The 25,534-nt window shown below is 49.4% G+C and overlaps 1 protein-coding gene and 1 long non-coding RNA gene across 24 annotated transcripts in view; one reads left to right on the top strand and one right to left on the bottom strand.

The window, feature by feature from the left end:
• Positions 1-25,534, top strand: part of LOC117197384 (uncharacterized) — a 127,034-nt gene that overhangs the window by 97,803 nt on the left and 3,697 nt on the right. For 14 of the 20 annotated variants that reach the window (XR_007476087.1, XR_007476078.1, XR_007476091.1 and 11 more), the window contains 4 exons: positions 5,355-5,494; positions 10,193-10,556; positions 11,661-12,036; positions 18,633-20,073. This is a non-coding gene — a long non-coding RNA (uncharacterized LOC117197384). Of the gene's footprint in view, positions 1-5,354; positions 5,495-9,278; positions 9,340-10,192; positions 10,557-11,660; positions 12,037-13,449; positions 14,190-18,632; positions 20,074-21,028; positions 21,474-25,534 lie in introns of those variants that run through there. The other 6 variants (XR_007476088.1, XR_007476083.1, XR_007476074.1 and 3 more) reach the window with 5 other exon arrangements.
• The window catches only part of ASB13 (ankyrin repeat and SOCS box containing 13), a 28,289-nt gene continuing 3,830 nt past the window's right edge, over positions 1,076-25,534 (bottom strand). Inside the window, exons 1-7 of one of the 4 annotated variants that reach the window (XM_033409116.2) lie at positions 20,416-20,747; positions 15,478-15,665; positions 14,185-14,335; positions 11,816-11,950; positions 5,012-5,203; positions 3,784-3,815; positions 1,076-2,834 (exon numbers count right to left, since the gene is read on the bottom strand). In XM_033409116.2, the coding sequence (XP_033265007.1) occupies positions 2,643-2,834; positions 3,784-3,815; positions 5,012-5,203; positions 11,816-11,950; positions 14,185-14,335; positions 15,478-15,665; positions 20,416-20,425 (900 nt within the window). In that variant the 5' untranslated portion in view covers positions 20,426-20,747 and the 3' untranslated portion in view covers positions 1,076-2,642. Of the gene's footprint in view, positions 3,816-5,011; positions 5,204-11,815; positions 11,951-14,184; positions 14,336-15,477; positions 15,666-20,415; positions 20,748-25,534 lie in introns of those variants that run through there. The other 3 variants (XM_033409114.2, XM_004281686.3, XM_033409119.2) reach the window with 3 other exon arrangements.

Below are 25,534 nucleotides of genomic sequence, written 5' to 3'. Positions count from 1 at the left end.
TAGAGCTGCAATGAACATTTTGGTACATGACTCTTTGAATTATGGTTTTCTCAGGGTATATGCCCAGTAGTGGGATTGTTGGGTCATATGGTAGTTCTATTTGTAGTTTTTTAAGGAACCTCCATACTGTTCTCCATAGTGGCTGTACCAATTCACATTCCCACCAGCAGTACAAGAGTGTTCCCTTTTCTCTGCACCCTCTCCAGCATTTATTGTTTCTAGATTTTTTGATGATGGCCATTCTGACTGGTGTGAGATGATATCTCATTGTAGTTTTGATTTGCATTTCTCTAATGATTAATGATGTTGAGCATTCTTCCATGTGTTTGTTGGCAGTCTGTATATCTTCTTTGGAGAAATGTCTATTTAGGTCTTCTGCCCATTTTTGGATTGGGTTGTTTGTTTTTTTGTTATTGAGCTGCATGAGCCGCTTATAAATTTTGGAGATTAATCCTTTGTCAGTTGCCTCATTTGCAAATATTTTCTCCCATTCTGAGGGTTCTATTTCTTTAATGTAACTGTATGAGATGATGGATATTCGCTAAATCTAAGGTGGTCATCATTTCACGATGTACACCTTAAACTTATACAGTGCCGTATGTCAACTATATCTCAACAAAACTGGAAGGGAAAAAAAAATTCCCCAACAAATAGAAATGCTGTGCACATGTGGTATAAGCACTTTTAACAGTACCATTTAATAGCTCTCCAAAACACAAGTACCAGTTTACATCCCCATTGGCAGTCTGTGAGTTCCCATTTACCCATACGATCTATCAACATTAAGTAACTGTCAGACCTTTTCATTTTCGTCAAGATATTGGTATATAACAGTATCATTTTGTTGAACTGTGTATTCACTAATTTGCATTTCTCTCTTCATTAGTGACCATCCTTTCCTGTCACGGGACATTTGAGGTTTCCGCTTTTGTAAATTTCTTGTTCATCGTCTTTGCCTGTTTTTTTAACTGGGTTGTTAATCTTTTTCTGAATGATTTATAAAACATCCTTATATATTTCGATCACCATTTATATCAGTGTTGCAAATGTCTTCTCCAAATCTGTTAGCTGCATGTTGCATTTTTTTTTAATTTTGTTGAAGTATAGTTGATTTACAGTGTTGTGTTAATTTCTGCTGTTCAGCAAAGTGACTCATTTATACACATATATATGTTCTTTTTCATATTCTTTTCCATTATGGTTTATCACAGGATATTAAATATAGTTCCCTATGTGCACATTGAGTTTTAAAATGTAAACTGTGAGGACTTCTGAATCGATTACTCCTGAAATAGGTGGTCCTATCCCAAAGTCAGAAGAGAATCATTTACATGGCTGTAAGATCTACACACATCAGCAAAGCCACCGTACAGTCATACATACGACTTTTACATTTGAGGAGCACGTCTCAGTTTTCAAGGCATCTTCTAATCACCTAATTTTGGCCTCACAAAAACATCTGAGCCTAACAGGGCCTCATTTTCTCACTGCTAAGATTCAGTGGTTGATCATCAACATCCTTTCAATGATCAAAGTCTGACCTTTGATCCCTCTCCTGCAGCTGGGAAGACCCAGGCTCAGAGGGCTGGAGAGATGTCTTCAGCCTCACCCTACGGATGGGTCTAGACTGAAGAATCTTATGTCAATTACATCTCAGTAAAGATGGGGAGGGGTAGGTACTGGAGGCCCTAGAATCTTAGTCATCTGATCCCTTGGGCAGGGTCTCTCCGCATGTGGGTGGCATTGAGACCAGCACCAGGGACAGAGAGGGGGGAAGATGGGAATGTGAGACAGACATCACTTGACCATCTAAAACCCAGAGGAGATGACAGTGGCCCCTCTGACTCCCGTAGGATGAAGCTGACACACACACACACCCAAGTAAGAAAAGGGCCATGTGAACACAAGGATGGACTCTCTCCAACAACCTTTATTGAGCAGTGAGTATGGGGACCGGATTCTGCCCTGAGCACTCTGCGTGTGGAAATGTTAGCAACTGTCATGGCTAGAGGCAAGTTCCTGTTACAAAGATGAAAGGGCAGAACCCAAAGCTCTTTTTAATTTTATTAGTACACGCAGATACACTGATTTACCCAGAACATGCATGTACACCTGCAGCCGAATGGGAGGGGCTCTTATCTCCACATACGATGAAGCACCATCGTAACAACAGCCAGAACCGAGGAGCTGGAAAATGCCCACGGCTGCCAGCATGGAACTTTCCACCAGATCTGGGCCCCACCCAAGTAGACCTGCCAAGAGGTGCCTCTGGTTGTGAGCACAGCTGGCGTGGCCTTGGCCCATCCCCGCTCACTCTGCTCCCCACACTCCTGGGAGAATCTGGTGAGGTCACATTTCTGGGGACGATGGCTTCAGGCTTGACCCTCAAGAGGGTTCACAAGCGGTACCTTCTCCATTTCCCCTGAAACCAAATAGACCTCAACTACTTATACAGAAGTCCTCTAGTTTAACTCCCGGGTTTTGGGTTCGTTTTTTAAACTATGATATAGAATCTTAAGCAGACAGATGCAGTCTAAACATACTACGTCATGTTACCTCATGGTTTATCATGTAGAATTACTTGTTTCTATTACTAAAGAAACAGATTGTGAAACCATTTCTTTCCCTGCCTTGATGGTGAGTCACATTCTTAGCCAGTTCAAAACACTGAGCCAGTGCCTGAAGCATAACAGATGTTCCTTAAGTATCCACAAAATGCATAAGTCCACGGTTGACAGTACCCACCAGGTGCCAGCGACCTCTCCTGCCAACTGCAATTGCAGAGCTTCAAGGAATGAGCAAAACTTAGGGTGGCAATAGGATTCATTTGGCAGCTGTAGAGAGATGAAAAACAATCTCTGAAGAGCTTCCTAACAGTGCTTCACATTGGATCACTACCCCTGGGAAGATGTGCTGAGATGCCTTCCTTTTACCTGTTGCTTTAGAGACTTGTTAACGAAACCTAAGTGTTACAGCGTATGTGTCTAAAAGATTTTGCTTTATACACTTTTTAAAAGAATTAAGACCTCAAAGAAAAACTTCCTAAGAAACACTGAGCTTATTGTGGGGAATAAAAAGCCTGAGGCTTCCCCCACTAAGACCCGTATAAAGCCCCCTGAGCGATGGGTACACCTGGGCGCAGGTGGGTCTCGGAAAGTGCCAACTGTGGCTTCAGAAAACAGCACCCAAGTGGCAGGCTGTCCCCAAAGTGGCGTCCAGGCCGCAGTCAGGACCCCCCCTCCCAGGGCCCCACCCCTCTTCAGCACAGGTCCTCCTCTTGAACACCCAGGGCCACCTGGTGATGAAGGAATCATTCCCGGGCGTGTGGAATCAGCATCAGGGCCCTGGACCCCCAGCCCCGCCGGGCTCCCTTGTGCTCCTGGGAGAGTCTTTCCTGACGATCCCTCCAAGGGAGGTCAGTGAAGAGAGACAACTGCACGGCCGGGAGGATGCCAGAGTTAGACTGAAGTCCCAGGAGGGCCGGCCCAGGGCCTTCCCAGGGCCTCAGAAACACCTGCCAAGGGTCTGCAGAGAAGACGAAACAGGACGGCCCGGAGAGACTCCAGTTCTCTACAGCAACAGCATGGCTTCAGGCACCCAGGGCAGAGCGACCCTGTGGCCCAACGCTGAGCTCAGCAAGGCCAGCAGCCCGGTGTCACCAGCCCACCCTGACCCCGTGTCTGCAGCTCAGTTGTAGGAAAGGTAGTCAATGAGCCGGGGAGGGATGTTCAACCTGGCAATTTTCTCCAGCCCCCTGACGCCAGCCGCCCTCCTCAGGCTCACCCTGCAGAGCTGGGACAGGCTCAGAGGTGTCTCTGGAAAAAGGGGACAAGACACACATGAGGTTAGCTTAACTTAAGGAAGAAGCACAGCATCCTTCAACTTAACAAGTACCAACATGGAACTGAAAACACCTCCCTTTTCCTGAAAGGAGGCTGAACTCTGAGTACCTCCTCTGGAAGGCGACCAGGAAGGACAAATAGGGACCAAGGATGGAAGATCAGGAAATGGAATTCAGGTCATGGCCACTGGGATTTCACTTTGTGAGCTTCTGGCTTTTGGGGTTTTGTGATTTTTTTTCCCCCCATAACATTATAACTCAGCACACAGATTTGCCAGCAAAGCAGTAATCTACAGCTAGTAGGCTTGTTTGTCAAACTTCCAGACAAATGAGGGCTGGGGGAGGGTTCGGGCGGGCAGTGCTGGCTCTGCTCTGCTCCTGATCGCTGCAGGCCACAGGGACCCACGGAGAACTGACCCACAGGGGCAGACAGTCCACAAATGCACATCCTGGTGGCAGAGGGTCAGGGCCATAGGCCTGAAGATGAAGCCTGGAGCTATAGCTCACGAGGGATGGACACCAGGGCCAAAGAAGGAAAGTGCCTGGAGGTCCCTGGCAGCTGGGCCACGGGAATGTGTACAGAGCAGAGCCTGGCCTCGAAGGCTGCCTTTAGGACCATCTGTGTTTGATCAAAGTATAAATCAACCAAAGAAAGTATTCTCAACTTATGAAACATTATGAAAGACAAAGCTCCCTGAAAGAAACATAAACAGAATTACTAGTGACATTCATTTTCCCATTTACTTCCTCCCCCAAATTATTTGAATGCAGGAAAAGAAACACCTTCTAGGAAATGTTTCCCCAGTAGACGTGGATGGTATTTGCCTCTAAACTCATGATGGATTTTGGTTGGGTAAGGTTGGCAAAATGTGGAATAAATGGGCTCTTTTTCAATTGATAAGTGTTTGAAAGCCTCTTGTGACTGTAATTCTATGTAAACTCATTTAAAAATGTGTCCCAGAGAGGAGGTCTTGTCTTAGCCAGATGGTTTGTCCTTTGTTTCCTGAAGAGTGAGGGCTGCATCTATATCATCGGCCTCATAGGGACCCAGTCTGAGTCAAGAAACGACTGACTCAGAGATGAACTGATACGTGATCAGAACAAAGCCCTCCTGCACGAGGTTCCCCTGCAGACCTTAGTGCAGGCGTCACACAAACGACACACACTCACTCTCATAGTGCTCCAGGCACTTGGCGGAGGCACTGCTGCTCCATGTGTAGTCGGATGGCTTCCGCCCCCGGTTGTCCCGGGCATAGATGTTGCCTCCAAACTGGATGAGCATCTCGATGAGGTCCACGTTCTTCACCTTGGCTGCATGGTGCAGTGCCGTCTCGTGGAGCTTTGCCGCGTTCACGTTGGCCCCTGCAGGTCCGGAGCAGGAACAAACGTCACCAAGGAGCACAGGACACAAAAGCGGCAACCCCTCCCCGGGAACAAAATCAAGACTCTGCTGCAGCCTTTTCAAAACCTTCTTCAAAATCCAGAAGCACTGATTCCTTTTATTTTTCCTTAGGAAAAGAGAGCTAAAAAAGAAGTATAACTGGAAACAACCAAAAAGAAGAAAAGCAAGACAGAAACCTTCCCTGTGAGTTCAGAGGCTGCTCTAACGCCCTATGCTGTCTGTCCCCAGGTCCTGAGGCTCTGGAAGCTCAGGTGAGTTGCTCAAGCTCTCCTGCCGTCCTCCACGTGTACACACACACACACCATGGACACACACACACTGACACATACCACACATGCACAGGCACACACACGTGCACACAGGTACACAGTTGCACACACCTCAGATACAGACATGCACTCAGGCATCACACATCACGTGCATGCACACACCACGTACACAGGACAGTGGCTCTAAAAGTGTGTGTTGTATGAATGAATGAACATTAAATGTAAGAAATCTTTTACAAAAGGGAAGCTCAAAGGGAAAATAGGGAATGTTCCCCCCAAATTCCCTGAAGTTCAGATAGAGAGGAAGTATAGTAACTGTGAATTCAGCTCTGCCATCCACCTCGCTCTCGGGATGACAGCAGACATTCAGAAAGATGCAAACAAGTAATAGCTAAACACAGCATTTTTAGACGCTTTTTAAAAATAAGAGATTTTGATAAAAATATGATTTGTGTAAAACACCATTCTTAGGGCACGACCATCACCATTCTATACAGTGGGATCCCCTGGAGCCTCAGAATTTTTTTTAAGAAAATACCAACTTCTTTGAGGTCTGCTCCCAAGTGGATAAGGAGGTTACAAGAGAAAGGAGATGGGAGAAAAGTATTTTCAAGAAGCCAGCAAAGAGCCCAGGATCAGTGAAGATATTCCCTCCAATAACAGATTCAAATCACAATCATAAAATATTATCAAGGTGAGGCTTAAAAAAAGTCAGATCACCACTATGTCACTGTGTAATAAGAAATTCTGAGGGTCAGAACAAGAGGAAATGAGGGGGTATAAGGCTATTAGATTTTCTAGTCCCACAGCTCAAAAATACTTGAAAACTTCTGCTTTCTGACTTAAAATCATTTTAATCCCCTAGTAGAATATAAGAACTGTGTTCCTAAAGCGGCCTGTGTGATGCTAAGAAAATAGCAAGCATGCAAGCACATAACACACGTGAAGAAAAGCTCCCATACTTCCCAGAGTCAAAACTCAGAGGGCAGTTCAGGAAAAAGAATCCGTCAGTTAGGAAGCAGGATAAATTACCTAATTGTTTAACTTAGCAGATATGTATTAAAAAAATAATAGTAAAAATCAACCCATGAAATAAAAGAAGCATTTTCCCCACAATCTAACCAATCTACCACATCAGGGGTTTCTTCCAATAGTGCTGATACAAATAGGTAATGTTATAGTGTTGCAGTCATAATGCAAATATGAATTTGAACATTAAACTTGTAATGAAAAATAAGCTGCAAAGTCTGCAGAATCTAAAGTCCCTGTGGCTTCCTCTCAGGTCATTAATGCTCTCAATATTCTTGCCAATCGGGGAGGAAAGAGGCTGTCTCTATTTTAGGGATGGAGAAGGGTGGGTGGGGAAGCAGAGTCACTCTCAAGGTCAAGGAAAACCAGCACTGAACAGCTCTTCCCTCCCGCCCACTGTGGGTTCTCGGCACACAAGGCTTGGCGGGGTGACTGTTCCAAGGGACAAACGGGATCTGTTTAAAATGTGCCTTGGTATCACTGGATTGGGTGCAGAGAGAGGGCTGGTGATTAAGAGGGGCAGCTGGCATCTCCGCAGAAGCTGGAAACAACGGACCAGAGCTTCCTGGAGCTACACGGGTGGGTCTCGAAAATTCAGGAATGGGTGAGCAAACAGGAAGGAGAGTCAAATCTATAACAACACCATTTACCGCGATGAAAAATTCATGTCTCAACCAATAACACACAGATACTCATTAGAACAGTGGGATGGGGAGGGAGGGCAGAGGAAAGAAGGGACAGAGAAGCCAGGGAGAAAGTGGCTTTATGGGACTAACGATGACATTGCCTGGAACTGAGGACAAAAGCCAGAGCCAGCAAAACACCTGACGCCACCTAGGCCTTAAAAATTCTCAATTCACGCGTCAGAGAGAAGGGATCAGTGTTTGCTCGTGATCAAAAGCCTGATTTCAAAGCAAAACAGGATTAGAGTGGATTCAGTAAAACCTCAGGGAACAAGGACAGGGGCTGTCACACGCCCACCAAGAACCCAGCACGACACTATGGAGAACAGTATGGAGGTTCCTCAAAAAACTAAAAATAGACCTACCATATGACCCAGCAATCCCACTCCTGGGCATATAGCCAGACAAAACTCTAATTCAAAAAGATACATGCACCCCTATGTTCATTGTAACACTATTTACAATAGCCAAGACATGGAAGCAACCTAAATGTCCTTTGACAGATGAATGGATAAAGAAGATGTGGCACATATATACAATGAAATACTACGCAGCCATGAGAAAGAATGAAATAATGCCATTTGCAGCAACATAGATGGACCTAGAGATTGTCATATTGAGTGAAGTAAGTCAGACAGACAAATATATGATATCGCATATATGAAGAATCTAAAAAAAACGATACAAATGAACTTATTTACAAAAACAGAAATAGAGTCACAGATGTAGAAAACAAACTTACGATTACCGGGGGAAAGGAAGTGGGGAGGGATAAATTGGAAGATTGGGACTGACACATACACAATACTATATATAAAATAGATAACTAATAAGGACCTACTGTATAGCACAGGGAACTCTACTCAATACTCTGTAATTGCCTATATGGGAAAAGAATCTAAAAAAGAGTGGATATATGTATATGTATAACTGATTCACTTTGCTGTACACCTGAAACTAACATAACATTGTAAATCAACTATACTCCAATAAAAAAATTTTTTAATATGCATATATATATAAATAGAACCCAGCGCAATGCCCGGGACAGGGTGGCAAGCACAGGGTCTTGGAATTCGCTCTCTGAGACAACAGCAGAGACGTGAGGGACCAGCACTGCTGGGAAGGTGGACGCCCCTTCTGAACGCTCCCAGCACGGTTAAATATTTACTGCCGGGGACCAGATTAAAAGTTACCTCACCAGAAATAACTGGACTTTCACCCCCTTGGCCACAATCCTCTGCAAAAATAATCCACAGCTTGGCAGCTCGACCTCGCTGCCAACAGAAAGCCTCTGAGTCCACCCCGGGGGGCACCACGTGGCCCCGACGGCTCTGCTCCTCCTGCGGGGCCAGGACCCTCTCCAAAATCGCGTGCAAAAGCACCTGCACGCGTATTTTTCTAGAGATGTGGCCCATAGCTTTCATTAGATGTTCCAGCAAAAGGTGACAAATCACTACTCTTAAAAATAAAGCATATGCTGTCCTCTTCTCTCTACTTTTCCGTATGTTTGAGATTTTCCATAGTTAAAAAGTAGTTTTCTTTAAGAAGAAAAAAAGAATGCATGTGATCTAGGAAGGGGTGTCAAGGAGACCATCTGAGATTACAACAGAATCAGGGATGAAATCTGGAGCTGGTGGTAGACACTGACACCTCAGGATCCTGCCCCAGGGGAAATCTCCTCAGCCCTCACTCCCAGGGGATGGAAACCCCCTTTGTAACCACCGGATCCCCTGCTTAAGGCCGTCATGGACATCATGGCTGCCTCCCACCCAGGAGCTGCACCCTGCGGTGTGGGGCACGGGTCCCGGGGCAGAGGTCTTGGGGCAGGGCTGGGCCTCAACCCAGACCCCAGCGGCTCAGAATGTGGCACAATTCAGCCAAAGGGATGGGATAAGGTTTGGACACGAACCCATTTCAGGCCGATGGGACATGGAGGAGGTGTGAGGGGGGAGTTTCGCTCTTCTGAGGGGAGGAAGCCATCAGAAGCCTCAGGAGTCAAGAATCTGCATTTTAGCCAAACTCTGCTGCTGCAGCCATTTCTCCCCTACTAGGGACGCCAGGCGTGGGATAAAGGGAATGGTGAGGAAGGCAGAGATGTAAGATTCAGACGAGGTGAGTTCTTGCTGACACTGCTGAGCCCCCCGCGTCAGACAGACCCTGAAATCTGCTCTAGTTCTGATCCTTTCGGTTACTGAACCAGGAAACTCCATTACCCAGGGGTCGAGGGGAGCTGGTTTCCTACTTCTTACAAAGGAGTCATCACTTACACAGGGTCCTCAGGACACGGAAAGGACAGTGGGTTACACCACTCGCTTGATCCTCTCCCCTCCAACCACGAGAAAGGAACCAGAGAGAAAACAGATGAAGGTGTACTGCACACGTGCACGCCAGGCGCCCCGCAGAGGGTGGCTGTGCTATGAAATTTTTATTTTAATAAGCTCAACAGGGCTTCCCTGGTGGCGCAGCGGTTGAGAGTCCGCCTGCCGATGCAGGGGACACGGGTTCGTGCCCTGGTCCGGGAAGATCCCATATGCCGCGGAGCGGCTGGGCCCGTGAGCCATGGCCACTGAGCCTGCGCGTCCGGAGCCTGTGCTCCGCAATGGGAGAGGCCACAACAGTGAGAGGCCCGCGTACCGCAAAAAAAAAAAAAAAAAAAAAAAAAAGATCTCAACAGGAACAATAGGTAGATGCCGTTGGTAAAAACGGGATCCAACCATCCCATGAGCGACTCGGCTGGAAGACCCACTGTTTCTAATCTAGATATTTAATCTTTGCATAAAAAACAAAAACTACCCCAGTGACTAACCTTACACAAAATGAAGCGTGTTCACTGAAAAGACTTAAGAGTGGCATGCTAAAGTGAATAAGACTCAGTAGTAGAAAACTGTATATAACTGATGCTCAAAAGACCGTCATCCGGAAAGAATTCATCCTCTATTTCTGAACCATTTTGGTTTTTCCCTAGGTTGCCCCCAGAATGGACAAGATGGCTGAGCTAAAATGTTCCCTCAACAAAACATTTAAGTTGGGGGCTTCCCTGGTGGCACAGTGGTTAAGAATCCGCCTGCCAGTGCAGGAGACACGGGTTGAAGCCCTGGTCCCGGAAGATCCCACGTGCCGCAGAGCAACTAAGCCCATGCGCCACAACTACTGAGCCTGTGCTCTAGATCCCGCGAGCCACAACTACTGAAGCCCACATGCCACAACTACTGAAGCCCACACGCCTAGAGCCCGTGCTCTGCAACAAGAGAAGCCACCGCAATGAGAAGCCCGCTCACCACAACTAAAGAAAGCCCACGTGCAGCAACGAAGACCCAATGCAGCCAAAAGTAAGTAAATTAATTAAAGAAAAAAAAGAATGCATTAGATGTGACCCTACTTTATAAAGAAAATCTTGAAAAAAAAGAAATTTAAGTTGGGTTCATAATAACTCCTTGCCCATAGCTGCTTTGGCTACATTTTAAAACTTCTGTGGGACTTCCCTGGTGGCGTAGTGGTTGAGAATCTGCCTGCCAATGCAGGGCATACGGGTTCGAGCCCTCGTATGGGAAGATCCCACATGCCGCGGAGCAACTGAGCCCGTGAGCCACAGCTACTGAGCCTGCGCGTCTGGAGCCTGTGCTCCGTGGCAAGAGAGGCCGCGATAGTAAGAGGCCCATGCACCGCGATGAAGAGTGGCTCCCGCTCGCCGCAACTAGAGAAAGCCCTCGCACAGAAACAAAGACCCAACACAGCATAAATAAATAAATAAATAAATTTATAAAAAAAAAAAAAAAAACTTCTGTGGTCAACAGGTCCTGACTCTAGCTTCAGTTGGGCAGGTTGTTTGTTTGTTTTTAACAAATTAATTAATTTATTTTTGGCTGCGTTGAGTCTTCGTTGCTGTGTGCGGGCTTTCTCTAGTTGTGGCGAGCGGGGGCTACTCTTTGTTGTGGTGCGCGGGCTTCATTGCGCGGCCTTCTCTTATCGCACAGCCCGGGCTCTAGGTGCATGGGCTCAGTAGTTGTGGCTTGCAGGCTCTAGAGCACAGGCTCAGTAGTTATGGTGAACGGGCTTAGTTGCTCCGTGGCATGTGGGATCTTCCCAGAACAGGGATTGCACCCGTGTACCCTGCATTGGCAGGTGGATTCTTAACCACTGCGCCACGAGGGAAGTCTCTTGGTGGGTTCTTTTTGTTTTTGTTTTTCACCATGGGAACCTCTCTATCCTTAGGACACCTGACAGCCTCCTGGATCCTGACGCAACTGACCCGCTTCCCCTGGACCCCATCTCCTGATTCAGACCAGGCAGGCCTTGGGGACAATCCCCTGCGGCTGCCAAAAATAATCATTCGTGTTCGTTGAGCACCTACTGTTCAGCAAGTACTGTGGAAATGTTATCACAAATCCTCCCAACAGTCCTGCAAAATAAGTTTTATTTGTCTGGTTTTATAGATGCAGAAACTGAGGCCCAAGGACTCAGCTGACAAGTGGGAGAACCAGCTGCAAACCTGGGCTGCCTGACTGCACCAGTCAGCTCTCTGCCAGCTTGCAGCACAGGTGAACACAACGCACCCGCAGTGAGCCGGGCAGGTGTAAACATGACGTACCTGCATTGAGCAGCATTTTGACGCAGTCCAGATGCTCCCGGGCGCAGGCCACGTGCAGAGGGGTCCCAAAGTGGCAGTCGTGCGCTTCCAGGTTGGCCCCAACGTCAATAAGAAGCCTCACACACTCAGAACTTCCTTAAAAGAAATGGAGACGGAGGAAAGGCATCGTATCACATATATTTGAAATAACAGGCTTGGCAGACACGCGGCTGCTGGAGCAGGTGAGCCCCGAGCTTGGCGGCAGCAGGAGGGAAGGGAAGTGGGCCTGCATCCTGACCAGGAGCAGTGGGTCCTGGACACGGCGCGGGTGTCCTTCCCCCGGGAGCTCAGTGGCCCCCCGAGCTCACCAGGCAGTGGGAGAAAGGGAGGGAGGGCACGGCTGGCGCCCGTGCTGGGAAAACACAAAGTTGGGCTCACCAGCTGTGGACGCAGAGAAGGCTCCTCACTGCTCTCGAGCCCTCGAGGGAAAAGGAAGGGGCTCCCCACCTCCAGCTGCCCCCCAAGCTGTGTCAGGAACGCCAAGCCGCCTGGATGAACTTCCCTAAACTTCCCCACTGCTTGGGTTCCCTGCCCCCTCTCAGCAGACACCTTTCTGGCCTCTTTCCCGGCTCCTCTCCGGCGTCTTTAACTCTGGTTTGGGGTCAGGCTTCATCCCGTCCCAGACTCCATCCTCTCTCACCCCTTGATCATGCTTGGCTGTTGGCACCGACTCTCCACCTCCAGCCCTGAAACCCAGCCCCACCTCCACCACCGGGCGCTGGCCCTTCACCGGGGGACATGCCCCCCATGACGAGGTTCTCCCCCCACTCCCCAGCCAGCCTCCTCCTCACCCTGAGTCGGTCTTGACGCCGTGCTCTCCTCTCCCTCACGTCAAATCCCATTGATTCTTCCCTCAAAGCTCTGCACATGAATCCATCCCACCTGGGCTCCAAGAGCTTTGCACTTGGGTCACTGCGATGGCCCCCAGCTCATCTCTTCATTTCCAGGATATCGCCCCCCCCATTTCATATTGAAGGGCAGCAGGATATGCCACCCCAAAATATGCCACTTTGGCATAAGGACTCTTTGGAGCTGAAGACAAGTAAGAAGCAGCAGATACAAGAAAAGCTCTCTTGTCTTCCCCCATTTGCCTAAAAGCAGGACATAAATGTATAAAGGTGTCCCTTCCCGTCTCTACTAGGAAGGACAGAAGTGAACCACCAGGGACAACTCTAGACCCTGATCAGCCCAGAGCCGGCACCAGAGGAGTCCACACCGCAAATTTTACTAACTGGCCTTTGTCTCCCAGGAGTTCCCCGCTGTATTTGCCTTCATATAACTTATCATCCCTAGAAGCTCATAGTCCTTTTCCTTGGTCTTGTGTCTGCTCGACAGAATTACTGCTCTTTGTTAAGATGCTACATAAACCCCAATTCTAACCACCCTTTGCCTGAGCTCTCCCGTGTGTATGTGCAATGCACACGCTAACTTCCACTTGTTTTTGTCTTGTTAATTGGTCCCTTGTCAGTCTCATCGGCAGGGCCTCGGCCAATGAACCAAAGATAGATGAAGGAAGAAAAATAAGCTTCCCTCCCCTACGCTGCACATGGATGGCTACTAAACGAACCTTTCAAAAATGTGTTCTTATCATTCAGCATCTGCTCAAAAACCTTCAGAGCCGTCTGTAGCAATTCCCAGTGCCTGTGGGCGACCAAGGTGACCCTAACTGTGGGATTCGGGGTGAGGGCAGCAAAGACTGGCCCTGTGTGCAGCCGTGGAAGAGCCCACACCCCGCACCCTAACAAATGCAGCGAAGACGAACACCGTGCTGACCAAAGCACAAGACACAAGTGTGCAAACCTTGCTCAAAACAGTCGAACCCAAACTCCCTGGTCTGTCATCTGAAACACTGCCCATCAGCTGGCCTCACCCCAAATTTCCAGTTCTGTCTGTTGTAGCTCCTCTGCTGGGCGCGTCTGACCCAGCGAGGCTGGAGCAGCCATATCCTCCCACCGTCTGAAATCCACCTATTCTCAGAGGGCAACCCTGAGCCTTGAGGACCAGCTCTCGGCTCCTCTGAGAGTTCCTGCCTGGGGGTGCGTCTAGGCCTCATCTCCCCACAAGATCAGGGGCCTGCAGGCCAGAACGACAGCAGCCACTAAGTGAGCGGCTGCCGAGGGCACCCATTTCCAGGGTTAGCATCTGAAAGGCACCGAATGAGCTAGAAATAGAACCCTACCTTCAGCCCCCAGCCCTGGGTGAGGACTGTATCTCTAGGAGGAAAAGCGTCAGATTCCACGGCTGACGGACCAAGAGCCAGACCCAGCCCGGGAGCCCGGCTTCACCAGCGGATGGCTTCCCCTCCTGGCTATCACCGCTACCCGACTCACCGCTCATGCAGGCCTCGTGCAGCGGGGATGCCGTGTACAGGGGCGGGTTGACCTTGGCCCCGTGGGAGAGCAGGAGCTTCACGCACTCGATGCTGCCCGAGGCACAGGCGTCACAGAGCGGGGTGCTGCCATCGATGTTGCGGGCGTCCACCTTGAGTGGGGGAGGAAACGAGCATCAGAGGGCAAGGTGCAGGCCACTCGCCTTCTCATCCTGATGCACGTTCATCTTTGAAACACCACGTAGTTTTTCGAAGTTCTTAAGTTTTCTATTACGTGCTGAGGTGCCGTGCCAGGCAAGGGGGTTCAGAGATAGAAAGCAGGGCGTGTCTACTGGCCGCCTGAGTACAGCGGGCGTGCAACTGGGGGCTTTTTTTAGCTTAGCCTCACTCCGGCCACCACCCCAACACCTACTAAGCACAGGCAGGGTGTGAAAACGGGCTTTAACTCCAGCCTCAGCTGGGAGGTGTGCCTGAAACTGTTTAACATGCCTCCTCTAGTTGGAAAATCATGAGGCAGGAAAAGGCAACTCCCCAAACTGGCAGATTCTGCTTAGAATTTGTCCAAATTCAGCTGTTTACTTGGGTTCACGCTGAAGCCTGTTCCATTTCCTCTGGAACCGCCTTCATAGCCGAGTTCTGGGAAGAGTGAGCAGAACACAGCCTTCCCTTCTTCCTCACCCCCCACCGCTGTCCCAGGGCAGCTCCTACCAGCTCGCCCAGCCAACTGGTAAACACCCAGCAATTCTACCAGCCGGATACCAGATACCATATGCTGGGGACTCCACGTGGGCTGTGGTGTGAGTACATAAACTAGGGGAAAGCAGCGAATCAGAATCTTGTTCTTGTTCCTTTTACCTGTCCTTCCAGAGCTAGTTTGCCAGCATCCCACTTAGTCATCCTGCTCTCTGAGCCCAAAAGGCTCCTGCCGCCAAGGCCCCGCCAGCCCGGTAGGCAGCCTGCCTCTGTGTCCACTGCCTGCCTGCCCACGTGCAGAGCAGAGCATGCCATCACTTTGCTAACCCGGCCTTCTCTTCCACCACCAGTGACCTCCCAACAGCCAGGTCCACGAGCACCCTCACCGGTCCTCTCGGTGTGGTTGCCATGGAGACCAGCCCTCCCTCCTCCTTCAGCCCCCACTACAGCCCACTCTGGTTTCCTCCTTCCTCTCCTTCTCAGCCTCCTGCAGTGGTTTCCTTTCTTCCCATGTGTTGCATAACACAGAACGCTCTTCCCAAGCCTCTTTTTCTCTGAAGCTGGTCCCATCAGTCTGGGGACCATGCTGCAGGTGGCTTACCTGGGCCCCGGCGGCCAGCAGCAGCTGCACGCACTGCGCCTGGCCCTGCAGGCTGGCCGCGTGCAGGGGCGTGATGGAGTCCACCATGACCTGGTTGACGCAGGCCCCGCTCTCGATCAGCTGCTGCAGCTGCCGTGTCTCCCCCCGCTGGGCTGCCTCGTGCACGGGGGTGCGCTCCACCCAGAAACCTGGAAAGAAAAACATGCAGTGCTAAGAGCACGCCACTTCTGTCCAGGTCAGATGAACCCCAGGACCCTTTACGAAACCCAAGCCATTGTATACACAGTGGTGTAATTGGTCCAAACACCCCTACTCAAAACCCTTGAGTGATTCCCACTGCCCAGGGGTGGAGTCCAAGTCTTTGGTGAGGCCTACAAGGTCCTTCATGATCTGAAGCTTGCTCACCTCCTTGACCCATCTGCCACCACTGCCCTACACAAGCCCACTCTCTCCAGACACACAGCTGGCTCAATGTGGCCCCCTGCCCTTGCACACCTGCATCTCTGCATATATTCTCTCTGCCTGAGAAGCCCACCTTTGCCCCCACCCCGATCATCCATTCTGCATCTCCTGTTCAGATGTTATGTCACCCACGTGGACCCATTTGAAATAGCTCCTTCTCCGGAAGACACGTCTCCCACAACCCTGACATCTACATGCTTATAATGCAGCACTTATACTGTCCCCGCTCCTGGCCTGGGAGAGCCTTCAAAGTAGGGACTTGATTTAATTATTCAATTTTAGCAGAAATCTCAGGATTTCCTACCTACAAAATCATGTCATATGCATTTAGATAGAGGTAGCTTTGCTTCTTCCTTTCTAATCTGAATGCCTTTTCTTTTTCTTGCCTAACTGCCTTGGTTTGAACGTCTAGCCCCACGTTGACCAAAAGTGCCGAGAGGCACCTCCTGCCATGTTCCTGGTCCTGGAGCTTGTCCTTGTCCTTCACCACGAACCATCATGTGAGCTGTGGGTTTTCATAAATGCCCTTTATCAGGTCAAGGAAGTTCTCTTCTATTTCTAGTTTGTTGAGTCTTTTTATCATGAGAGGGTGTTGCATTTTGTCAAGTACTTTATCTGCATCTATTGCAAAGATCAGGCTGGCTTTTTTTCCTTAATTCTGTCAAAATGCTGTATTACACTGATTGATTTTCAGATGTTAAACCAACCATGCATCCCTGGGATAAATTCCACTTGGTCATGGTGTATAATCTTTTTTATACATTGCTCAATTTGGTTGGTGCATATTTTGAGAATTTGGGGGTCTACATTCATAAGTGTCATTTTTCTTGTGATTGATGTATTTGTCTGGTTTTGGCATCAAAGTAATACTGGACTCAGAGAATGAGTTGGGAAGTATTCTCTCTTTTAATTTTTGGAAGAGTTTATGAAGAATTGGTATTCAATCTTTAAATATTTGGTCAAATTCATCTGTGAAGACATCTGGGCCTGAGCTTTCATTTATTTAAGTTTTTTTAATAATTCAATCTCTTCATTTGTTATAAATCTATTCCTTTTTTTTTTCGAGTCCACTTTGGTAGTTTATCTTTTTTAGGAATTTGTCCACTTAAAGTACATTATCTAATTTGTTGGCATACAATTTGTTATGGACTGAACTGTGCCCCCTGTCACAAAATCCATATGTTGAAGCCCTAACCCCTAATACCTCAGAATGTGACTGTATTTGGAGATGTAACTCCAAATAAAGTGAGGCCATTAGTGTGGGCCCTAATCCAATCTGACTGGTGCCCTTATAAGAAGAGGAGATTAGGACACACAGACACCAGGGATGAGTATGAACAGAGGAAAGACCATGTGAGGACATGCAAGAAGGTGCTGTCTGCAAGCATAGGAGAGAAGCCTCAGGAGAAATCAAGCCTGCTGGCACCTTGATCTTGGACGTCCAGCCTCCAGAACCTCAGAAATAAACGTGTTGTTTAAGCCTCCAGTCTGTGGTGTTCTGGTATGGCAGCCCAAGCAGACTAACAAACAATTGCTCATAGTATTCCCTTATAATCATTTTATGTCTGTAATGTCCATAATAACATCCCCTCTTTCATTGCTGATTTTGTCATTTGAATCTTTCCCCCCCACACACCCTTGGTCAGTTTAACTAAAGACTTGTCAATTTTGTTGATCTTTTCAAAGAACCAACTTCTGTTTTGTTGATATTCTGCATTGTTTCCCTATTCTCTATTTCATTAATTTCCTCTCTAATCTTTATTATTTCTTTGCTTCTGCTGTCTTTAGGTTTAGTTTGCTTTTTTATTTCCAATGTCTTAAGATGAAAGGTTATTAGGTTATTGATTTGAGCTCTTTCTTCTTTTTTTTAATGTAAACGTTTACAGCTATAAATCTTCTCTAAGTATGGCATGAGTTGCAGCTTATAAGTTTGGTATGTTATCTCTTCATTTTCATTCATCTCAAACTATAATTATTTATTTTTGCATTCCAACCTCGTAAAATACATATTCAACAACAATGTGTTGATTAAGAAATAAACAAAGGCACGACTCCTCTCCCAAAAAGGAGTAAAATTCTCTAACATCCCCCCTTTCTTCCACAATGCCTTACCTCTCCCCCTCCCCTGCCCTCAGCTCTAGAGAACCAGGTGCACGAGATGCAGCACCCTGACCTCCCACATTTTAGCCAAGGGTTCTCAAACTGGAGCTTCCATCAGCATCGCCTGGAGGGCTTGTGAAATCGAAGGCTGCTGAGCCCCACCCCCAGAGCTGAGTGGGTCTTGGTGGGGCCTGGGAATCTAAGTTTCTAAAACGTGCCCAGACGATGCTGATGCAGCTGGTCTGGAGACCACACTTAAGAACCGACACCACTTCTCCCTCTGAACAAAGCCCCCTTCTCTCCCCACCTCTAGCCTCTCTATCTCACCTTCCACCCCTCCCTGTTCATCCTAGATAACGCCTGCTTGTTCCTTTCCTGACTGAAGTGCAGTGGTCAGGTTTGCAGGAGGCCTTGCCCAGCCTCAGCCTCATCCGTGCTGGGTGAGCCCCTCGTCTGTGCCTCCACCAGGGCTTACTGTGCTGCGGTCCCCACCTGGCTGCCCGCCGTGCAGCAGAAGTAGACTAGCAGTGCCGTGCATCCATCCCACCCAGACAAGCGGTCTAAGTTAACCACAGGATTCCCATTTCCCGTAGGACGTCTGACCCAACTCCAGTGAACGACACATGAGGGAGAGGCTGCTGAGAGCGTTCACAGTTTCGACACACCCCTCGCCCCCGATGTTGCCTAGACGTGAGCTGGGAAGTGCCGTGGCCGTCGGACCACCTGCCTAACGTCGGCTCTGAGGATGGGAAGCACCAGGTGAGTCACTGGTCACGTGGGGCCTGCAGCCCTGACAGCCAGGCTTCCTGTGGTGTGAGGGTGATGTTTCTTTACGGTTTAAGCCAGGTGCAGACAAACGCATGCAAACTCAGAGTGTACACTCCCCAGATGCAGAAACTACAGGACGTTTTCTCAACACCCGTCAGAGCACCTGGGATACAGGGCAGTCTTCTAGACACTCTTTTAAAACGTCATAAATGACAACAGTGCTGGATTATGCTGACACATCTTTACTGTCAAGCCCCAACTTCGGCAGATGACCACATTACACACCTCTTCATAATAAGCAGTTTCCTTTTATTATAACTACATTTTATTATCACATCTCCCTAGAAAACCTTCTGAGCAACCACATGGTTCCCAAGTCTTATCAGAAGCACTTTCACGAACCATATCTGGGGTGAATGTACTTCCTTGGCAGGTGGATAACCTCCTGGGTTATGTGTTGATGACTGTCCCCTCTTGGAGATCCCCTCATTTCTGCCGACCTACAGCCCTACCCCACCCCCGCAGTGGAGCCGCATGACGCGTGGCTCAGGGTTCTCCAGAGCCAAACGGCCCAGGGCTAAAACTCAGCGCAGCCATTTATTAGCTTGTGCGAGAAACAGCTTCCCTGACTGTCAGTTTTGTCACCTGTAAATTGGGATAATAATATAGTTCATTCATCGGTGGGTTATGAAAATTAAATGAATGAAAGTAAAAGCACTTAGCGTTGGGCCCAGCACAGAGTAAGTGCTCCATAAATGGAGTCTATTTGTGGTATTTTAACCCCCTCATTGTACCTAACTGTGCGACCCCACAGGGGTCATGGGGGGCCAGGGAAGTGAAGGGAGGACTGGAATGCAGAGGAAGATCTGATCCCCACAAACGTAAAAGCCAGGCTTGGGGAACTTCTTACTTACTGTCCCAGGAGTAAGTAAGTAAGCCAAGCTTGGGGACCCCAGTATGTCTCCCAGTCGTGATGAATGGCCGCCCGTATGCCTGTCTTGTGGGGTGGGTAGTGGAAAGCAGCTGTGGATCACTCTCAAGTCAGTCTGGAGGGAGCAGAACCCCAAGGGCAGACTGAGTAAAAAGAGGAGAACAGGGCGAGTCCTGGGTCCTGCAGGAAGGAGGAAAGTGCAGCTCAGGAAGGCGGTGCAGGGAAGGCCTGAGCATCCCTCAGCAGCCCGTGCAGGTAGATGCAGCCTCTCCCACCGCGTTGCACAGAGACGGATGGACATGGCAATCAGCAGGTCACGGTCATGGGCTGGGGAGGGTGGGGAAACAATTCAAAACAACAGGACAGGACGACTGCGACAGTGGTGGAACAGGTCACGCTACGGGAACTTAGAAGCAAGACAGCCCATCAGGAAAGCATCACCGAGGAGGCGGGGCTGCAGTGAGCCTGCTGGGCATCACTGGCTTGGCTCTATTCCCAGCACCTGGCACAGTGTGAGGCCCAAAAAAGATGCTCACGTCACTTGCTTGTTGAGTGCATAAGCGACGAATGAATGGAAGGAATTACTAACGTGAATGATAAAGTATGGACATAAAATTTTTTAAAGAAAATCTAATTCTATCTCCTTATGACCAGTCTATAGAGGAAGTGCAACTTACTGGGAACCATATTTTCTAGTGAATAAACATCAGCTGCAGTTGTTTTAGCAGCAACTGAGGGCAGAGATCAGAAGCAGCAGGTGTGATAACACAGGAGAGTATTGTGGGCATCAAAGAGCACAGTCAACAGTGAAAAGGCACCTATAGGATAGGGAGGAATATTTGTAAACCATGTATATCAGAATATATAAAGAATGCCTACAACTCAATAACATAAATAACCCAATTAAAAAATTACCAAAGGACTTAAATAGGTATTTCCCTAAAAAAGATATACAAATGGTCAACAGGCACAAGAAAAGATATTCAACATCACCAGTTATCAGAGAAATGCAAATTAAAACCACAGCGAGATACCACCTCACACCAATTAGGATGGCTACTATCAAAAAACAAAAAATAAATGTTGCCAAAGACTTGGAGAAACTGGAACGCTTGTGCATTGTTGATGGGAATGTAAAGTGGTGCAAGGACTTTGGACAAGAGTATTCTGGTTCCTCAAAAATTCAAACAGAACTACCATACGATCCAGCAGTTTTTATCCTAAGAAAATGCAAACACTAACTCGATAAGATATGTGCACCCCTATTCACTGCTGTATTATTTACAATAGGCATGACATGGAAACAACCTAAGTGTTCATGGAGGGAAGAATGGATAAAAAAGATGTGATATATACACACAATGGGATATTTATTACTCAGCCTTAAAAACGAAAGAGATTCTGTCACAGGATACAACGTAAATGAACCTTGAGGACATGATGCTCAGTAAAATAAGCAAGTCACAAAAGACAAATACTGTACAATTCCACTTATATGAGGTTCCTAGAATCAAAGTCGTAGAGACAGAAAATGGAATAGTGGCTGCCCGGGGTGGGGAAGGGGAGAAATGGGAAGGTGAACAGGTGCAGAGTTTCCTGTGTTATAAGATGAAAAAATTCTGGAGCTCTGTTGTACCAAAATGTGCATGTAGTTAATACTGCTGAACTGCACACTTAAAATTTACCATCTTAACCATTTCTATGTTTTTAGCCACAATTAAAACTTTAAAAATTATGTTTTTTAAATGTCACTTTTAAAATTTTTATTTATTTTTGGCTGCGTTGGGTCTTCGATGCTACACGTGGGTTTTCTCTAGTTGTGGCGAGTGGGGTCTACTCTTCATTGCAGTGCGCAGGCTTCTCATTGCAGTGGCTTCTCTTGTTGCAGAGCACAGGCTCTAGGTGCGTGGGCTCCTGTAGTTGTGGCACGCGGGCTCAGTAGCTGTGGCTCACGGGCTCTAGAGCACAGGCTCAGTAGTTGTGGCGCATGGGCTTAGTTGCTCTGAGGCATGTGGGATCTTCCCGGACCAGGGTTCAAACCCATGTCCCCTGCATTGGCAGGTGGATTCTTAACCACTGCACCACCAGGGAAGTCTGGAGCACGGGCTTTAGGCACGCGGGCTTCAGTAGCTGTGGCTCGCAGGCTCTAGAGCACAGGCTCAGTAGTTGTGGCGCATGGGCTTAGTTGCTCCGCAGCATGTGGGATCTTCCCAGACCAGGGCTCGAACCCGTGTCCCCTGCATTGGCAGGCAGATTCTTAACCACTGCGCCACCAGGGAAGCCCTAAAAATTATTTTTTAAAGAAGTAACAAAGATGGAGGAGGCCCCGGAGATGGGGGAGGTTGTCACCCACAGCTGGTACCAACCACAGGATGTCATTGGGGGGACACCTTTACAGTGGGAGGTGGGGGTCAGGGGGAGGTGGTAGCCTCAATGGCCTCTGGAGACCCCGAGAAGCACAGGGGGAGGGGAGAGCCACCCCAGAGATAAAGAACACGGGGTGCCTGGTGGCCCACGGGCTGCAGCTGCATGAAGGAGCGCTGGTCCTCAGTGGGAAGCTCAGAGGCATCCACCCCCGACCCCCTCCCACGACCCCCCACCAGAGAGAAGACGGGGGACGGCTGACCTGTACTTATCAACTTTAAAGCAAAAAGACGTCTGCTAGCAGGGAAGAGAGGCAGGAAAACGCTGTACGTTGGTCAACCCACTGACCTCAGGCTTTGTTTCTGGCTCTGTGCCTGGACCCCACTTGTGACCAGATGCCCCCACCCCTGTACCATCGCCCTGGGAGAGGGGCCGCCCTGGAAACCTGAGAGCCTCCCTCTGGCAAGTTCCCTCGGGGCTGAGCCTTCCCCTAAATCCCAGCCCTGCCACGTAAGTGGTCTCCTAGCACCCCCTTCCCGTCACCCTCCCTCCCTTCATCCCGTCAACAGCCCCCTCTGGTGCTCCCCTGCCCCAGCACCCCCTCCCCTCGCCCCCTCCCTAATGCAACTAGGTCATCAGCGGGTCATGGGGGCCTGCTCAGGACCCTTAGATTGCTCCTGATTCCAGAAAAGCATCCACACTCCTTTGCAAGCCAGGCAAACTGACCCTCCAGGATGGAGTCCCAGCCCCATTTTCCAGTCTCCCCCCACACCCTCCCATCACCACCCTCACACACACACCCTTGTCTCCAATTACACTGAGCTTCATGTAGCTGACATAGGGTCGGGTGGTCCAGGGCCTGTGCCTTTGGGGGTGCTGTGCCCCACTCAGCCCCCCACTCTCCATCCTCCCCACCGAGACCGAGTCTTAGCGCCTTCAGGAAGCCTTCCAGCGTGCAGCCTGCCCACCCAGGCCCTCCTGTAAGCCACCTCTGTACACACAGCTGCACCTGATTTCACGCCTCTTCCATCCTTCCACGAGCATCTTTAGGACAGGACCGCAGCCGCCGACCTCCTGTTCCAGCACAGCGCCTGACACACAGGTATCAAATAAATAGACTCTCCAGAAGCCTGTTCTACTTGCCGGAAAACTTCTACTGCAGTTGGGTCTGCCCCCGCCAGAGTACACCCCACTACCGGCCCCTTACAGGCCTGCCCAACCCTGACACTGACCTGGGCCACACCTTGGCCTTGCCCACTCCGGCCGTGCCAGGGGCCAGGGCATCAATTAAACAGGAGTTTGTTGTAGCAGAGCCCAGGCTGCAGTCCCCAGAAGACAGAGCACCAGGGCGCTGGGGCTGCAGGGCAGACAGCAGCGCCCAGGCCCCTCCTGCCTCCTGCCCGTGCTTCGGTTCAAGGTCACAGAGATACCTGTGTCACTCCTTCTGCTGAGTGGCTGCTGGCAAGCCAAGCTCACAAAGGACTAAGTGAAAACCGTCATCTGCAAAACTAGAGTCTCACCAACACCACCTACAGGATCTTCTACCAGACAAGTGCAAGGTCACCCCGAGAAGGAATGACAGACGCTTGAGAACATTTCTGCCACTTTTCTGCACCCCTGACTGACCTGACTGATCCAGCCTGGGCACCAGATGTGCACCTGCTGACTCCCAACCCGACACCCCTGTGTACCTTGGCCGGGCCCTGACACTCTCACATCTGAGGGCTGGCCCTGCCCGGCCCAGGCCCAGCCTTCGGGAGTCAAGAAACCCCAGCTGAACACTTCAAGTGGTTCAGCGTCAGCCTTCCCTTGGGAGCGGGATACATGGTGAGGAGCCTCAGGAACCACCCAGCTCATGAGTCCAACGCCTGTCTGTCCTTTAGCCCTGTGACCTGGGGCACGTCACTTATCCTCTCAAAGCCTCAGTTTTCAATTACACATCAATTTTTTTTAAGCCTCAGCTTTCTCTCATATAAAATGGCGATGTTTTTGCCTACTCCCCTGGGGTGGCTGTAATGACAGTGAAATCCTGCTGGGCGTGACCGGCACGGTGGCAGGCAAGTGTATGACGACAGCACACACTATGACCATGATGGGACTGTTAGCATCATTCTATTTCTGCTGGTCCTGCTTGGGTCCCAGCCTCCAGTTCTACTGTATGTCATGTTCCAAAGCCCCACATGGGACTCCGGCTCCAGCATCTGGATCCCGCATGAGTCCCCTGCATGGAGTCCCAGCCCCTTGGCCCTGGCACCCGCCTTCTCTACGCGTGTCCAGCAGTGGGTGTTCCAGACCAGCTCCCCTGGCCAACTGTTCAATATTCAGCAATTCCGCCAGGCGGAAACCCCTGGGAGCTGAAATCAGCGTGGGGGTGAGTATTTACACCAGGGAAAGCAGAAAATCAGATCAGGTTTCCTTTTTTTTTTTTTTTCCCCTTTTTTCTCCAGAGAGCCAATTTACCAGCATCCTGCTTAGTCATCCAGAGCCCAGAATCCTGCTCTTTGAGCCCAAACCGCAGCTCTCAGCCAGGGCCCCACCGGCCCTCCTCGAGAGCCTGGCCTTGCGACGTGCAGGGCCTGCCGGGCTCCCGTTCCACATGCAGAGCAGAGCACTCATCAGCCCTACCCACCTGTCCAGAGTCTAGAACCCGACCCCTGTGCAGACCCTGACCCTGACCGCTCCTCCCTCAGCCAGGGGCCCCTCCACACAGCAGCCCCGCTCAAACAAAGAGTGTTTTCCAAATGCCACAGAGAACACCTACACCACAAGCGGATCCAACGTGCTCAGTATCCACCAGGCACCCTTCAATGCTGCTTGGGCCAGGAATCTTGCTCCAGGTATGTCATGAAGGGGGACCCAGGGCCCTCGCTGCAGAGATGTCCTTCTCGGCCACAGCTGCAGCTCTGAAATAAGCCCTTCTCCCCAAATACCCCAGTAGATAAACATTCTTGAAATGATGATGGATAGCCTCCCCATAGCCCATCCATGCCCGTGGGGCACCTGTGTGCAGATGTAGCCGCCGGGAGCGGCTGCTGAAGCCACAGTGGAGCTGGTGTTTTGAGGACCGCTCTCAGCGGGCTAAACTCAGCTTTCGGGAAAGTCAGGGGTCCCGAGTGACTTGTCCCCCAAGGTCCCAGAAGGCCAAGGATTTGTGTGTACAAAGCAAAAACAAATTGAAGAGCTAAAAGGACCTAGAAATCATGGCAAAGTGCACCCATCCATCTGACAGTAAAGAGTGAAAAAACAAAATAGGGGCAAAACCCCACAAGGACAAAGAAACCAGCACCTGAGAATGACAGACCTGCTCCAGAGGATGCTGCAAAGACCAAAGACACAATACATGCAAAGTGCCTGGCACAGGTGGTGCTTAATAAATGCTTTGTGGTGACCACCCATCTTTAACGTGCTGTCCGAATTAAAGTTCAGTGAGCT

Source organism: Orcinus orca, chromosome 2 (genome assembly GCF_937001465.1).
Source record: "Orcinus orca chromosome 2, mOrcOrc1.1, whole genome shotgun sequence".
Lineage (NCBI taxonomy): Eukaryota > Metazoa > Chordata > Mammalia > Artiodactyla > Delphinidae > Orcinus > Orcinus orca.
This window is presented reverse-complemented; position numbering and strand designations above follow the sequence as displayed.